The sequence below is a fragment of the Benincasa hispida genome, chromosome 4 (assembly GCF_027475165.1).
Source record: "Benincasa hispida cultivar pf3 chromosome 4, pf3_genome.v1.1, whole genome shotgun sequence".
NCBI classification, from domain to species: Eukaryota; Viridiplantae; Streptophyta; class Magnoliopsida; order Cucurbitales; family Cucurbitaceae; genus Benincasa; species Benincasa hispida.
In genome coordinates, this window is record NC_143481.1 from 7,822,004 (window position 1) to 7,839,427 (window position 17,424).

Sequence of the window (17,424 nt, forward strand, 5' to 3'; positions counted from 1 at the left end):
ATATTCATCATTTTTTTTTTATTCTTTGCTATGGTATTTACTATTTTCTTCTTAAAGTAAAATAGTTTACATCTTAAACACATACTATTTAAACTCAAACTAAAATAATTTACACCAAAAACAAAAACTATTATAACCCAACTATAATAACTTAGGATTGTAATAACCAAAATTTTGTTCCAAACATCCCTTAGGGGCTGTTTGGATTGAGATTTTCTCAATGCCCAGGAATTAAGGATGTCTGAGAATTATATGTCTGGGAATAAAATTTCTGGGAATCAAGGATGACTATGTTTGGTTGTGCATAGGAAAATAATGTCTGGGAATAGTAGGTGAAAATTAAAAAAAAAAAAAAAAAATTGAGATTGTGAAAACAAGTCCAAACAATCGTTTACAAAATACTATACGATCGTTTACAAAATACGACACGATCGCTTAAATTATCTACACGATCCCTGAGCTCCGCTACACGATCATTTACAAAATACTATACGATCGCTTAAATTATCTACACGATCGCTGAGCTCTGTTACATGATCACTGAGTAACAAAATGCTATACGATCGCCTGCCCAATGCTATATGATCGCCTACCAAATGTTATATGATCGCTTACCAAATGTTACACGATCGCTGAGCTCAGCTACACAATCACTGAGTAACAAAATGCTATACGATCGCCTACTCAATGCTATACGATCGCTTACTAAATGCTACACGATCGCTTATCAAATGCTACACGATCGTTGAGTAACAAAATACTATACGATCGCCTACCCAATGATATACGATCACCTACCAAATGCTATACGATCGCTTACCAAATGCGACACGATCGCTTACCAAATGCCACACAATCGCTGAGTAACAAAATGCTATACGATTTCACGGTTAGAAGGAAGGAAAATCGTGGTAGGAAGCGGAAGAAGAAATGAAAACCCACACTTCTCAATGGGTATACAATTCCTTCATTTGTGTGGGTAAAAGATACCTAGGAATTGCCTTTTCCAAGATAAATAAACAAATCCCACAAACCAAACATGTAAACCCATTCCCATTCCCATCCTCTTTTCCCTCTAACCAAACGACCCCTTAGTGTTGGTCGTAATGTTGTGTGGTTACTCGTCTATGCTTAATTTTTTTTTTGTTTTTCTTTAAATATGAGAAAATAATTTAACTCTTTGATATAAAAAATATGGATAAAATTTACTTACTAATATTAATATCAACAATTACTAAAAAAAAAAAAAAAGAGAACAACAAAAAGACCATTAATTTTAAACTTTTTAATTTTAATAGACTTCTCAAATTTCGATCCTTAATTCTGCAAAGAAGAAGGTTTTGACGTTTCGCACATCACGTGCTGTTCTTGCTCTGCAGATTCGGAATTGGATTATGGCGGAGGAACATTCGAATAATTAAAAGCGAATATGCTTTGATTATGCCAACGGCGTATTTTCTTCGCGGTTCTTTCTTAAGCGAGTTGCGGTTGCCTATCAACCAGGCTTACAATTATGGTGACTCGCTCTCTCTGAGATTAATGGCGTCTTCAGGTTGTTGATTACTCACCATCAATATTGTCGTTAGGTTCTTTCTTTGATTTGAATTGGTTGACTGTTTCAACATTGATTATCTCCGTGGTTTATCATCTGAGTTTCGTGTAATAATTGTTGTAAGTGAGACACTGGAGATTAAATCGATTGATTGATTGGTTGAATCGGTTGATTCCGCTTGTTCTTGAGATCGTAGAATTGAAAATTTGTGATCTGGGTTAGTTTCGTGTGTAGTTTAGTTTCTCTTTAGTTTTAAGAGTTTTGGAGATATATGATTGGGGATATTGAGCTTGAACACTGGACGCACGATTTTATTGGGGGACTTCTACAGGTTATTATATGAGGGCCAAATTTTGAGATTTGTGATCCGAGTGATCTCAGGAATCACAATATTGGACCATGAACGCAGTGGGGATACTAGGTAGCTACATTTCAAAGGGTGTTTATACCGTTTCTGGGCCATTTCATCCTTTTGGTGGAGCTGTGGACATTGTTGTGGTCGAACAGCAGGATGGTAGTTTTAAATCATCGCCTTGGTATGTACGGTTTGGGAAATTTCAAGGTGTTTTGAAGACAAAGGAGAAGGTGGTCAGCATAGTTGTAAATGGGGTTGAAGCTAATTTCCAGATGTATTTGGATCATAAAGGAGAAGCTTATTTTTTGAGGGAAGTTGATGTTGAAGGAGAATCTGGATTATATCCTTCATCTTCAGGCGATGAAGCTGATGGGAAATTGCTGCAGGAACTGGATGGTAGGAGGATCCTTAGTTCAAAAAGTTGCAACTGTGATACAAGGAGTTCAATAGATGGGATTGAGAAAAGTAATGATAAAGGGAAGATAGTGACAAATACTACCTCCCGGCGACAGATACTTGGATTTGTATGGGGTCGTAAATCAATGAAAGAAGATCATCATAAGGATACATCTGTTGCAAGGGTAGACTCACTAGAACGTGCTGAGATTGCAGCTGATCTTTTAGAGGTTAGGTGGTCTACCAATCTTCATGCGCAAAAGCTTGAGAAATCAGATTCTTCCAAGTTTTCTTCCATTGACACTTCAGATGGCAAGGATGAGGAAAAATTGAGGAGAGATGATGACAAAAGCCACATGACATCAACTGTAGAAGGTAACGTGGGAGATAGTCTTGATGAAGATTGTGATAATACCTGCAGTGAGCACATAACAACTGGCTCTCAATTGGAATCAGAAAAGCTTGAGATGTCTATTGAGGTAACTAGAGAAATGTCAAGTTTAAACATCAAGGATGAAGTGGTTGCAACTTCCATTATAGGGGGAAAGGTTTTTGACGGGACATATGAAGTGAAATATGCACCAAGAGATATCATACAGAATGCTGAAGATACTGTGCATTCGATGGGAACCATCTCTGAAAATGCAGATTCCAAGTCCCAAATTTCAATGCTAATGGACCACGATTCAAATTATGGAGAGAACTTTATTGGACACCACTTACCCGATGAAACAAATATTGCTTCTCAAGTATTCAACATGTCCGAAGACAAGAGTGAATCCGATGTAGTGCAATCCTTAATGTTCTATGAAACTTCCAATAGCTTAATGTTGATAAGGGATGATTCAAGGGTACTGACTGATGAAGTCTCCCACCTGGCCAATGGAGGATCTGGGATCGTTGATGATCGAACTGAGGGATTGCACTTGACAGCTGAAGTTCATCCTGAGGTAAGCTTTATTCTGACATGAACAAAACTCATTCACAGTTATGTACCATTTAGGAATGTAGGATTGTTAAATTCAAAGCCTAGTTCTAGCATTTTTTACTGATACTAAGAAGCTGCCTTGATCTCTTAAGGTTAGAAGGTTCACTGATTTTTTTTTTTTCCATTAATGCCGAATCTTTTTTATTAGCACTGATATATAAATTCTTTTTAATCAGGATACAGATTCTAGTGCGGTAGGAGGAGATTTTGAAATTGAGACTGAAAAAGTCGAAGTCCTTGTGAACTATTCTCAACAAGTAGATCATTGTAATAGTTCTGTCTATGAAGGCAACACAATGGACCAAGAAAAAACACCGACACTCGAAGCTTCCTATACTCAAATAGTGTCCACAGAAGAAATGCCTGGTTCTGTTAAAGAATTGAAGTCTGATAGCATGGGTTTAAGTTTCAGCTCAGATTTTCAAGATGATAAAAGTGTAGATGGAACTGGAAGTGTCACCGGCAAGTTCCAAAATTCTTTGAGTTCTATTGGTAATAGAATCATAACAAAAGAAAGTCAGATAATGCCATCAACGAATTCAGATGATGAACAATTCCTTTTCAGTGATATTGATGTTTCAAAAACTGAGGTAAATGGGAATATAGAGTCAGAAAGGCAACGTTTCAATGATAAAGAAGATTATCCATTAGTATATCCAAGTAGCATTGATGAAGAGGATAGATTTGTAAATAGAAGTTATGTGACAGACAGTTCTCTTTCTCTAGATAGTCACGAGATCTTCAATCAGGGGATTGCAAGTCCCATCACAATTCCTCCAAGTCATCCAATTTCTAATAAAGAAGTTGAGCGTCTGGCAGCATCACTACCCAATATGCAGGCTGTTATTGATAATCCAATTGCCTGTAAGATCAATCATCGTTTAAGCCATTCTGTGGACTCAAATTCCAAATCGTTGAAGTGGATGGAATTCTGTAAAGATAATGCAAGCTCCAAGTCTGGTGATGATGGAAAAGAGAAAGTGGCAGAGGAGCGGTCAAAATCCGGAGAATTCTTGGTTTCAGAAGAACTTAAAAGTATTATTCCCAACTCTAGAGCGGGTAAGAGAATTTGAATATACTGTAAAATTTAACTTCGAGTACTTACTGATTTAACTTTGAGTACTTACTGTCTTAACAAATTCATAACTGATTTTAGGATATCCTGTGTGTCTTTTAAGAATAATATATGGCTTCCTTTTTTTTGTGATTAATTAATCTTCACACCATTCATCTTTGAGAACAATTTTTTTTTTTCTGTTAGACTCCTTTAGAGGTAAATTCTTGTTCTTTTTAGTAAGAAACAAGAAGCACTTGATTTATTCAAAATTGATGCAAAAAATCCTTGAACAGTAAACTGTAGGGTACCAGGCTTAAAAGTTGGCAGTTATTCCTTATGGAGTGAGGTTGCTCTATGTAATTGAGGATCATTATTATTGAGAACATGAATGTATATCCTTTTTGAAACACATTATAGCTCTTGACCCTGTTGAGAAAACTTTTACAGGTAGTCCTGTAAAAGCAACCGTTGACCCTGTCGGAAATTGGAAACTTTGGCCTTTCTCTTTCAAAAGATCTAATTCTAGGAAAGGAAGCGAATCAGCTGTTGATGGTTACATAGATTTTGATATTAAGAAGGCTTCAGATAGGAACATTGGAATAGATGGAGAAGCAAGCATCTTTAAGCACAAGGTAGAGAAACAGATGGTTAAATCCCTCTCGCCGACGTCTGAGCAGCTGGCATCCTTAAATCTCAAGGAAGGGGGAAACACAATAACTTTCACATTTTACACTGCAGTGCTGGGGAAACAGCAGGTCAGAGGATTTTTTTTTTTTTTCTTTTGGCCATCCCTGTCTTCTTTATTTATTTGTTTCCTTTCATTTTTGCATCTCTGACTGAATATGTTTCTCAACAGGTTGATGCTAGGATTTATTTATGGAAATGGAATACGCGCATAGTGATATCAGATGTGGATGGGACAATAACAAAGTATGGTATTTCATCCTGATGATTTTGAATGCATCTGATTTTCAGCATGGTTTTATTTATGTAGAGAAAGAGAACTCTTATTTGGTATTGTTTACTCCAGTTGTTGGCCCCTTTCTAATCCTTTTTCAGAATGAAAATATTGCACTTGGACGAGTCATTAGTAACATATTCTGGCTTCTACCATCCAATTAACATCCTCTTTGATATTGGAAGTTTGTCACTTATCCCCCACCCAACACCCCCGCCCAAAAAAATATGCAATCAAGTTCCTTATAGACAAGAGTTGTTCTTCAATTATTCACTTTGTGATTCAGTTGTGGGAAAAATTTAATTAGGGTTAGGATGGGGAAGATGCCTCATTAATTCTTCAGCTATGGAAACTAAACCTTTGTGAACTAAACATGTAGCACTTAAACCTTAGTTTTTTGCTTTTAAAATTCATGTTATTTCCTCCCAAGTTCCATACCATGGTTTCCATCTTAAAGATGCATTTGAATTCTTAGTCAAATTCTAAAAAAAAAAAAAAAAACCAAGCTTTTGAAATCTGCCTCTTTTAGTTTTCAAAACTTGGCATAGGTTTTGAAAACATGGGTAGAAAGTGGATAATAAAACAAAGAAACTTATAGGTGGAGGTAATGTTTATAAACTTAATTTTTAAAAACCCAAAACGAAAAAGGGTTAATCAAACGGATGCTTAACTAAATATTTACTTTTTTCCTTTTTCTTTTTTCCCCCTCTCTCACTCTTGTTCACTTTCTTTACTTTTTCCTCTTCTGTCACTTTCTTAGATCGGATGTTCTGGGTCAATTCATGCCCTTTGTTGGAATGGATTGGTCACAAACAGGTGTCACAAATTTATTTTCTGCTATTAAGGTATGTTTTATCTCAAACTCTGTGATGAACGATGATGCAATGAACTCAATTTTATTTGATTTATTTCATTTTTATATTTTCAGGAAAATGGGTACCAATTGCTTTTTCTTAGTGCACGATCAATTTCTCAAGCCTATCACACCCGCCAGTTTCTTTTCAACCTTAAGCAGGTAATGTATTCAGTAATTATTTAGAGCTTAAATTCTTGACTTAATATCCATGATTGATCTTTACCTGGTTTTTATCAATGTAGGATGGGAAGGCTTTGCCAGAGGGGCCTGTTGTTATCTCCCCTGATGGGCTTTTCCCTTCACTATATCGTGAAGGTTACTGCCTTTTAGCCCTTGTCTTTTTGTTAGAAATTACGTGAAAAAATATGCTTTGAGAATTACTATCCGATACTTCTTTCTTTTCAGTCTAATTTTAGTAAGTTGCTAGATGTTCTGGAGAAAGTTCTGGCTATTTATTGTATTCTTAGATTTGGTGTATATATTTAAACTAGGAATTGCAGTACTGGGTAGTTTGATGCAGCATGTTTTTCCCTTGAAATGCATACTTTAGCAGAGTCGTGTGAACCCTTTAGCCTTTTAAGTGTCTCCTGCATTTGCATCCATACTCTGCATAGCCTTTTTCCCTCGTGGGGGGTGGGGGGTGGGGGTGGTTTGGGGGTTGGGGGGTTTGCCTTGGGAAAATCTTAGGATCAAGCCTTCTGGTCGAAAACCCATCTCCTACATCTAGCTTTGGGGTGGGTGAAGCCTTCCTAGATATTTGTAGAGGATGGGTTGTAAACATAATTTAAAGACAAAGGTTCTCAATAATGTGATAATTAAAAAATATATATATGGGCTGCTTGAATTTGTGAATAATACCTTTGAGCTCATTTCCTCCTTCGCAGTTATTCGGCGGGCTCCTCATGAGTTCAAGATTGCCTGCTTGGAGGTTAGTTTTCCTCCCATCCTTGTTGATATTTAAATTTATACAAATTTTACATCCTTCATTCTCATACTGTGATGAGCTCCGCCGTTTCGATGATGACTGTTCGAAATGTTTTATTTCTTGGATTGGATTTTAAGCTTTTTTCTTGACAAAATCGCTCAAATTAGAAGTTTAGAATATCATTTGTTTACATGGATTCTAAATAAGATGGCTCATAGTCTGCTTTTTGTAACATAGAGAATTCGAGAACTATTTCCTCCAGATTGCAATCCATTTTATGCTGGGTTTGGAAACAGGGACACGGATGAATTTAGCTACCTTAAAGTTGGAATTCCAAAAGGAAAAATCTTCATTATTAATCCCAAGGTGATAATTTGAGGAGGATTCATGAATATGACTTGAAAAACAACATAATATTGTACCATTTGGTTGCAATAAAATTCGTCAAAATGTTCATGCTTGTAGGGGGAGGTGGTTGTAAACCGTCGTGTCGACACAAAATCTTATACTTCACTTCACACTCTTGTCAATGGCATGTTTCCCCCCATGACCTCGTCCGAGCAGGTTTCATAAGCTCTAAACTGAACTTCAACTAATTCTTGAAATACTTTTATCGAACCAATTCATTGGTTATTTTCTCAGGAGGACTTCAATTCATGGAATTACTGGAAACTACCACCTTCTTTGGTGGATTTTTAAAGTTGCCTGCCTAGAAGATTCCTGTTACATTGGAGATCCTTGAATTTGGGCATCAAATGTGCTCGGTTAGTAGATTTTGATTTACAAATTCTACGTTATATCATCTGTAGAAGTTTTAGAATTTCTCTGATATTCTCCAACATCTTGTTGGTATAACTTGCTCCAGGTGGGTGTTCTTAGCTAAATTCATTGGTAGAGATTATTAAACTTCTGGATCCATTGCTGATTACCCATTGTTTCCCATAAAAAAATCATCTGCAGAATCAGTTCATATTTTATACTGATATCTGCTGAGTCGAAATTTTTGTGTTACATACTGGATATAATATTATTGTATAGTCTGATGTTATCATCCACCAAGAGTTTAGCTTTTGTAAGTATGTAGTTTAAATTCATAGATAAATAATTAAGCTCCATAAGATATGTATTTATTTCCCTGAGGAAGAAAGTAAGGAACAATCCTTGAAATGTGAATAAATTCCCATTTCTGTTTGCTTGTTTGTACAAATAAAATGGTTGTACATTTTCCTCGTGCCTTTCTGATTGTAGAAGGAATTTGCTTACACCATGAACATGGTGGCAAAATTCCCCAATAGTTACCGTCTTTTATTTTATTATTATTATTTAGATGAATACATTTGATGGATATTTTCTTTTGCTCGATCCCTTTTTTTATTATTATTATAATACTTGTGGTTCTTTAGTTAAATAATAAATAAAAATACTACATTTTCTTTCGAGTTCTATTTGATGGTCTCGTGAGTCAACTATAATATATACCTCATCTCGAAGAGCTTTTATTTATTTATTTATTTTTTTTAAAAAATAATATATATACACGGGTTATATACACACTCATGTATCAATACTCCTAATAAACTATATACTTGAAAAAAAAAATTAAAAGTCATTCACATTCGTGTTAGGGTATATTTGTCCTTTTAATTAGATAAGTATTAATAATTGATGATGAGGATGGAGAAAAAAGATTTTGTCAAAGTGAGCATAGTTTCACGGTAATTGACATGTAGTTCTCTTTTTGAGATGAAAGGTACAAATCGACATGTAGTTCTCTTTTTGAGATGAAAGGTACAAATCTTATACGGTTCATTTATTATTTAAAAATGATTTTTTATATATATAAAAAAGGAAGATTTTGTTGATTATTGGAATAATGGTTTTACACTGAACGATGTTTTTAAATATACATTGTAATCAATGCATCATATTTTAAATGTTAAAGGTAGATATTTGTATACATGTATAAGTTTGAGAATCTAGGTATCAAATTTTAACTTTTGGTTTAATTTGAGCTTATATTTAGATTATGGACATATATGTAATAATTGTTATGTGTTTATTAATTGTTAACAAGGACAAATGAATAAGAGTGTACTTGGGTTGGGTAAGGTTGTGAGATTTTTTTGGACCAATTTGAAAGGCAACATGAAAGACGGGTCTCCAACTCAAATCCCAATCCTTAAATTTTGGGTTGGGTTGTGTTGTCGGGTATTACTTTTTCTTATTAATTTAAAATACTTAAATTTATCTACAACATATATTTAATAATAAAAATTTGGGAAGACTCAAGTGTTAAATATCAAATATTAATGAAATCTATTACAAACTTTAAACAAAGACAAATATTACTAAAAGAAAAACATTAAAAACTCACAAATTCATTAATCCTAAAAGGAATATATATATATATATATATATTAATTATATGTAATTCCGGTTGGGTTGGGTCAACCTAATTTTTTCTTTTAATTCAACTCGAGTCCCAACTTAAACTTGAGAAAAATAGAGAAAATTTAATTTAATCCAACAAAAAACAAAACTAACCCAATCCAACCCTTACAATTTGGGTTGGGTAGTCCTACAATTATCGGGTCATTTAAATACCCCTAAAAATGAACCATAAGAAATTAGTATTAATAATAAAAGATGAGATTTCTAATTCCAACATACATCTCTTTTATGTTATTTTTAAATAGTTATTTATTCAATATTTTCCTTCTAGTTACATATGCGAGAATGTGTCGTGCAAGCTCATTTCATTTCTTCTTGATGATTTTATTGGTATAATCGATGAGTTTGTCAAGTTCGGCCTCACTGATAAGACCATCTTTATCTGCATCTGCATAAGCCATAGCATAGTGAGCTTTGTAGAATGGAATAACTGAGCCTAGAGAGTCGAAAGTTTTTGCTAACTCCCGAATGCTGAAAAAACCATCTTTGTTGCTATCATGATATTTAAAAATCTCCTTTATCCTCTCTCGACTAAGAGGAATATTAGATTGCTTTCTATCCAGAACTTTTGTTGATGAATTTTGAATTTTGTCTCGCAACTGCTTTTTCTGGTTCATATGAGTGTTTGAACTAAGCTTGTGTACAAGATTGTCGTTAGTTTTTATGATCATCTCATTGTTGAGTTAAGTTGAACTACGAGTGTCGTTGAGGAAAGATTGTAGCTCTTCTTGAGTGAGATCACCATCAACATTTCTATCATACTTCTTTATCAATTTATTTGCTTCATTCTCAGCCCATCCTTGAAGTTGCGAGACCGACATTCTTAAACTAAAAATATATTTTTGTTTGGTTGGAATGTTTGAAGATGAAACAAATCTTAACATGGTTCAAGTATTTTATAGGAGCTCCTGCAGTGAGCATAGCTATAACTGTAAAATTGTATCATTCTTATTATTTATAAAATTAGAATCCCATGTTCCATATGGACCAAACATCAATACAAAAAGGTTATAGAAGTTTCTCCACTAACTTTGCAAGAAAAATTAAAAAAAATGTACCCATCTCTTGGACTGCTCAATCAGCATTGAATTAAAATGTGCCACATGACCCAAAATATATATTTTTTAAAAAATATATATTTTTTTTTTTGTATAAGTAAAAAAGAGGGAGTATGGGAATATTAATCATTCCCATATACTTATATCTTGAAATTTAATATTTTTTTAGCAGTGAAGTTCATAAATTTTGTAGGGCACCTTTCAAATAATAATTTTTTTACCTGATTTTTGATAGATCTATGGACAAAATGTTAGAGTATTTTATAGAGAAATCGGAGGAAATAACATAATCGGAAGCGTCTTGTTGATTTTTGTCAAAAAAATGGAAATAATGAGATTTTTGGCAAAAGCGTGTTGAGCACATGACATTTACTTTTTTAATCCCTAAATTGCCCTTGGTATGGTCGGATAACAACTTTTTAGATTACTAAGATTTCGACCTAATGGATTCACATTTTTTAAATTTGAATTGATGGTTTCATATCCGATTTGATTTGATTTAACCACTTTTCAAAAATATTCAAAATTAATCGATCTTTAATTTTTTATATCTTTAGATATTTTCATTATCTTATTTGTTTTTTGTTATTTTAAATTCGGATTAAAATTTGTGATTATGATTAGGATTTTAGTTATCATTTTTGTATTATTTTAATCATCTTTTATTCATTATCATCTTATTATTATTATATCATTTTAATATTCTAGATATACTCTTCATTTTATTAATATCTCAAGAAAAGTCTGTATTTTCAACAAACAAGTAACTATCAACTGTTTCAATCTTTCTGTTATTATGATTTTTGTGTTGTTAAGGCTTATATTCCATTAGATTCTTCATTCCAATAATTTATTGATTGTATTCAAGGTAAGTTTTATTTTCGTCTTCCAATCTCTTTGTGTCTCGTTTGAGAGTTTACTGGGATGATTCCTTATTCGAATTGTTGAAGATAATGATGCTTTGCGGCTTATGTTAGTTTTATCTAAATTCTCCCATAATGATATATGTGTAGTTGTTGACATCATATCATCTGGTACTTCTAGAAATACAGTGTATTTGAATAGTGAGTAATGATGCTTTCGTGCTTTTGAATCCTCTCAATCTGAAATTTTCATTAAAGAAGCTTCACTTTTTAGGAGCAAATATGTATTGAAAAAATCTATTTATTTGCTTGCTCTTAATAATAGTTTTGAACTTATTACAATTAGGTCAATCATATGTCATTTGATATTCGGTGTAAGGATTTGTTCTGTGGTTCATCTACGTGCATTAGTGTACAAGAAAAATGGGGTGTAGATGGTCCTTAAATTCACAAACACCTACCAATGTGTTGTCGATATTGTTAGATATGATCATAGGCAAGCAGATTGTTTCTGAGCGTACAAAGTCTTTTTTCAGAGTTAATGATAAGGTTCCATGTGCCCATATGATGTTATTAGCTATATGAAAAGGCACGATGTGAATGTAAGTTACAAAAAGGTTGGCGAGGCCGTGAGATTGCTTTGAATTCTATTAAGGGTACTTTGGAGTCCTCCTATGCTCTTTTGTTAGCATTCTCAAGTGGACTGATTGAATTTCAACAGGTACTTGGTTTGTTTTTTTCCAAATATAGTGTAATTTATTTGAACTACGTTTTAAGTTGTCAACATATTCACTTTTAGCAAGAACATATACAACAGAAGAAGCTGATGATCAAGGTAGGTTTAAGTATTATTTTATGGCTCTTGCTACTTCTTTAGATACATGGAATTACTGTTTACCTATAATATTAGTGGATGGTGATCCTCCAACCATTATATCTTGCATTCCTTGTTGTACATACGTTGCTATGTTATTCATTTATTGAATCATTGTAGATAAAAATTGGAAACATACCTCGTCCTCACTAGTGAGAATTATTGGTTATTTGTTTGTCAGTTTTTTCCTACCACTTATTTTAATAGCCTTCGGTCTTTCATTGACCATTATTCTTCCTTCAGTTTTCTCTTTTTTTATAACTTTAATCATTCTTTGAATGCACTTAAAAAAATTTATTATTCTTAAATTTATTAGTTAAAAGATATTGCAAAGTTTATTATTCTTAAATTTATTAATTAAAAGATATTGCTAAACAATTAATATTCCGGTTGAGGAATAGGGAAATATTTTTTATATAAAAGATTCTTTCCATTTGACAAAAGATTTCAATTAAAATATTAATTTAAAACAATTTCCTTAATCTGTAAATATTTTTGAAAAATAAATCTGTAATTATTTTTAAAAAATCTAAACATCTCTACTTATAACATCCAATAACATCCAAGCAGTCATTTTCACTAATTATTGTATATAGGAGATTACATTGTATTATTGAAAAGAAAAATTGTATGGTGTTTTTTATTTCACTATCCGTAAAGACGATGTGAAGATCGTGGAAATCGTCGAGTTTCATCTTCCACAAAATAGGTTGCTTGAAATATGCTTCTACTCTTAAAATATCACTTTTGTGGTCCCTTTCCACATTATGAGTTTCGATTTCCCTTAGACAAACAAATGAAAGTTAGAGAAGGATGTATATGAAAAGGTTTATTTCTTCCATGATTTACAGCAAGTTATTGGAATGTACGTGATTATTGTGAGGGTTTGTAGAGATTTCTTATTGTAGGTGGATGGAGGAGTTAAGGTTTGTGGTTGGTCACTTAGAAAGAAATTTGTTATCACTTAACGGTTTGTTGATGTTGGTTGGAAATTTTTGAAATCCCTATTTTGTTTTGGGAAAGATGTTGTAATTTGAATGAACTCTTGAGTTGTGTATCAATCTTGTCAAGTAGGTCTTAATTTGAGGTTTGGCAGGTGCATTGATTAGCTTGGTAAGTGGTTTATTTATAGTGCATTTTTGTGTTTTTTAATTGTTTAGAAACTCTTCAAATTCTATATTTGAGTGTTGGGAGTTTTAATTCAGGTCGGATATTTTTTTGACAATTTCACACTTTTTTTTAATTAATTTTTCAGTTTTTCCGTTTTTATAATTTTTTTTTTGCTATTTGTCCAAAGTAAACCTTGAATTTTGCTATTTATTTCGTCAGCCCTATTTAATATTGATGTAATTATATTTTGTATGATGTTAAGTAGTGTTAGTTTATTTCCTTATGTAAAAACCCATTCGCTTAGTATTTAAGATCATTTTCAATCCTTTTGTAATTGTGGTTGGAACCCTAATGTATCTACCCCATTTCACTCTCTAGAATTTTCTCTCTACCTTCACTCTAAACTTATCATAAAACATTATCTCCAAAATAGTGGTGCCTCCATAAATTTTGTTTAGGAAGATTTACTTAGAATTTGATTAAAAAATAATATACAAGTAATCAATTTCAAAATTCATAAATTGATTGTACGATTAATTTAATACATCACAATTGTACTCTACAAGATTTCATATTATAAAATCCTTGTATAATATTGAGAATCTTATATTAGAAAAATCAAGAGATCTCAAACTTTTTATAAGATAGATGCAGGAATAGATCTATATAGAGTGGGAAATACGTATCACTCGAATAGTAACGATTTACATATTTCTGTACTGATTTTGATTAAATATTAAAGTTTTGTAAGTATAGTTAAGATCGTAATTCGTTTAACTCAAAAACTGTGATTTACACCTTGCATCGGTGGTGTGGAAAGGACATAAGTTACGCCTATTAACTTCAGGTTGCGGGTTCCAATTGTGAGAAGCCCACTTTTCATTTCTAATTTTTCTATATATAGTTTTCAAAGGTAAATTCTTATAAATAGATAAATTCTAAAAGTATTCATATTTTATAGTAAAAAATTTGAAAGTGCTTTTGAAACTTTATATTATAAAGTGTAAATATTTTTAAATATTTTTTATATTTAAAAAAACTCTTTTCAAATAAAAAAAAAGTGAACTAAAATATTTATAAAATATAGAAAAATTTCATAATCTATCAAATTATCGATGTCTATCATTGATAGATTCTGAAATTTTACTATATTTTGTAAAAAGAATTCTTATGTAAATTTTTTCGTAAGAATTGGAAAATGGTAAATTCCAATTTTTACAAAAAAAAAAAAAATGTGAGTTTAATTCGAGTTGAAATTGGTTGAAAAGACTAAACTAATGCTTATTGAAATTGAAATTGGTTAACATAAAGGGTAATCACAATAGGTAGTATTTTTAATGATAATAACCAAGTGTATCATAACATTTTAAAAAATTTGCAAATATAGCAAAATCTATGAACAATAGAATCTATTAGCTACTGATAAACTCTTACCAACAATATGATCTATCACCAGTAGAGACCATCTAAATTTTGTCATATTTGTAATTGTTTTATATAATGCTAATACTTTGAGCTTGATTTCTATATTTGCAATTGTCCCTAATTTAAACTAAGTTTAAGTTAAAAAAATCGAAATTGGTTTAAGTTAAAAAATGGAAATGGCTAAAAAAAATTAAATGTAAATTCCAATCGAGATTGCAGGTGCCCTTCCAACCACGATATTGTAGTAGAGGTCTGACAATTTTGAAAAGCCTCATTATTTTCAGAGGTTTGGAGAATACATAAACACATGTAAAATTAAAAATAAAAACTGAAATTGAAATGAGCATCGTGTTAGGGCTTTGACTGACGGGTGAGATGCTCTGGTGGTGCGAGGGAAAGAAATGAATTTAGAGTAGAAACGGATGTCAATTGAAATGTTTATCACGCTGTTGGAAAGAGTTAGATTCGTGGATTAGTTAAGGGGAACGTCTTTATTCTCTTATCTTTTTAATTTAAAAAAAAAAAAAAAAAAATCGTTTTGCATGATATATTAACTTAAGTGGGGACTCATGGCTTTATATAATAAGGAAATAATAGATCAATAAATAAGTAAAATGTGCATAAGCCAATAGTTACTATAAATATTCAAAAATATTCCATGCGTGTTAAATATTTCAATTTTCTTATCATTTTTATTTAGAGAAAAATATATATATATATATATATATATATATATATATATATAAATTTGTAAATTTTATAGAAAGGACAAAAAATTCAAAATATTTAAAAGGAATATCATGGTCGGTTATCGAATATATAGCTCTAATAAATTGGGCACTAATTTGAGCATATCAAGTGGTCCTATTGAAATTTAAAGGATTATGTATGCAGCATAATTATAATAAACTGTTAGAACGTTTGGAGTATTGAGTTAGATATTAAAGTCTATATTTGGTGTGCATACTATTTTAGTCTAAATTACAGTAATTCATATTTGGAGTGCAAACTAATTTGTTTATATTAATTAAATATATACGTTAAATTAGATTTAATGTATAGATGGTTATTTAGTTAATGTGCTTATTTAATTATTTAGTTAATGTGCTAATTAATTAAATAAATATTTAATTAACTAAGCATAAGGGTAAACGGGAAAAGACTAGGAGAAAAGGTTAACCCTTCTCCATATAAATTCTTCCTTATAGCCCTTTTGAGGTCAAGAATTCATTTGGTGAGATTTATCCTAGCCACCAATACACAAATCCTCTTTACTCTCTAAGAGAAATCTCTCTACTTCTTCTTCCAATTAGTTGGATACCACCTATCCTTCTATTGGAATTTCTTCTTCCAATTAGTTGGACACCACCTATCCTTCTATTGGAATCCTTGAGAATAACAAGGTTATTCTCGTGGTTATTCAAGTTCGATCGAGAAGAAGTTCATGGCAAGATCGAGACGATTTTTCATGGAACTCAGGAATCTTCAAAGGTAAGAATGGTTCTCTCTTATTTTTCCTTCTCTAAAGCATGTTATTTCATATGTTTATCCATTATATTTTTTGTTTTAGAACAATGTTTTTGTTTATTCAAAAATCGATTTTCGAGGTGCAAGGCATTTACACGCTTCCTCTCGGGATTCGATCCTTACACTTACATGATCAAATCAAGTGAGTCTAAGTTTCAAATATCGAAAACATCTATTAAGCCAAAAAAAGCCAAATGAAATTTAGAGTACTCATCTTATGAAAACAATATGAAAACAATATACAAAAGCACCCACCCGTTCTCTATTTTTTGTTTCTAGAAACCAAAATTCAAAATTGCAACAATTGACTCTGATACCAATTGAAGGGACAATTTAAAAGTTGATTTTATATATAAAAAAAAATAAACAATTTACACTAAACAGAGAATAAATATCAAATTTAAGCATGCTATTAAAAAAGAAGTAAAGGGACAAGGATCTCACCTTTATCGAATCCCAATCTTCACGATTTCCTCTCACTTTTCTCATGAATGCCTCCTCAATGAACAAGGACACTACCGTAAGAGTTACCTTGTTATTCTCTTGGATTACAAGGAGTAGAAATGTGCTATAAAGATATATTTATATGGAGAAGAGTTAACCTCTTCTTCAGGTTTTTCTTTTCACATTTTAAGCTAATTAATTAAGTAATCATTATTTAATTAATTAGCATACAAATTAAATAACTATATGTTAAATCGTATTTAATGTAGAGGTGATTAATTAACATAAATATCACATATCTATACTAGCCTCTATTCTCAATTATTTGTTAATTAATTAATTAACAATTAATTAATCAATTAACAATTAATTAATCAATTAACATATAAATTAAATAACTATATTAAATCACATTTAATATAGAGTTAATTAATTAACATATAATTATCACATAGTTATATGTATACATCTCTTTCTGAATCCAATTTATATAAATTCAATATTTGAGTGTCATTCAAATACATCTCTCTTATACTGTAATTCTGTATGAATCCAATGCATATGAATTTAATATTCGAATCTCAT

At 31.7% G+C, this 17,424-nt stretch overlaps 1 protein-coding gene and 1 pseudogene across 4 annotated transcripts; one reads left to right on the forward strand and one right to left on the reverse strand.

The window, feature by feature from the left end:
- Positions 1 to 1,287: 1,287 nt before the first annotated feature.
- On the forward strand, positions 1,288 to 8,278 carry LOC120075492 (phosphatidate phosphatase PAH2-like). 4 transcript variants are annotated; one of them, XM_039028932.2, is made up of 12 exons: positions 1,288 to 3,253; positions 3,468 to 4,350; positions 4,796 to 5,103; positions 5,205 to 5,278; positions 6,067 to 6,151; positions 6,235 to 6,321; positions 6,405 to 6,477; positions 7,047 to 7,090; positions 7,325 to 7,453; positions 7,553 to 7,651; positions 7,730 to 7,851; positions 7,953 to 8,278. In XM_039028932.2, the coding sequence occupies exons 1-11, from the start codon at positions 1,952 to 1,954 to the stop codon at positions 7,784 to 7,786; spliced, it is 3,141 nt and encodes a 1,046-aa protein (XP_038884860.1). In that variant the 5' UTR covers positions 1,288 to 1,951; the 3' UTR covers positions 7,787 to 7,851; positions 7,953 to 8,278. The 4 variants fall into 4 exon arrangements, with proteins under 4 accessions (XP_038884860.1, XP_090169201.1, XP_038884861.1 ...); XM_090313075.1 differs by having other exon boundaries at positions 7,384 to 7,453; XM_039028933.2 differs by lacking the exons at positions 7,325 to 7,453; positions 7,553 to 7,651.
- A 1,388-nt stretch (positions 8,279 to 9,666) lies between these two features.
- Positions 9,667 to 11,208, reverse strand: LOC150036445 (uncharacterized; annotated as a pseudogene).
- Between the last annotated feature and the right edge of the window lie 6,216 nt (positions 11,209 to 17,424).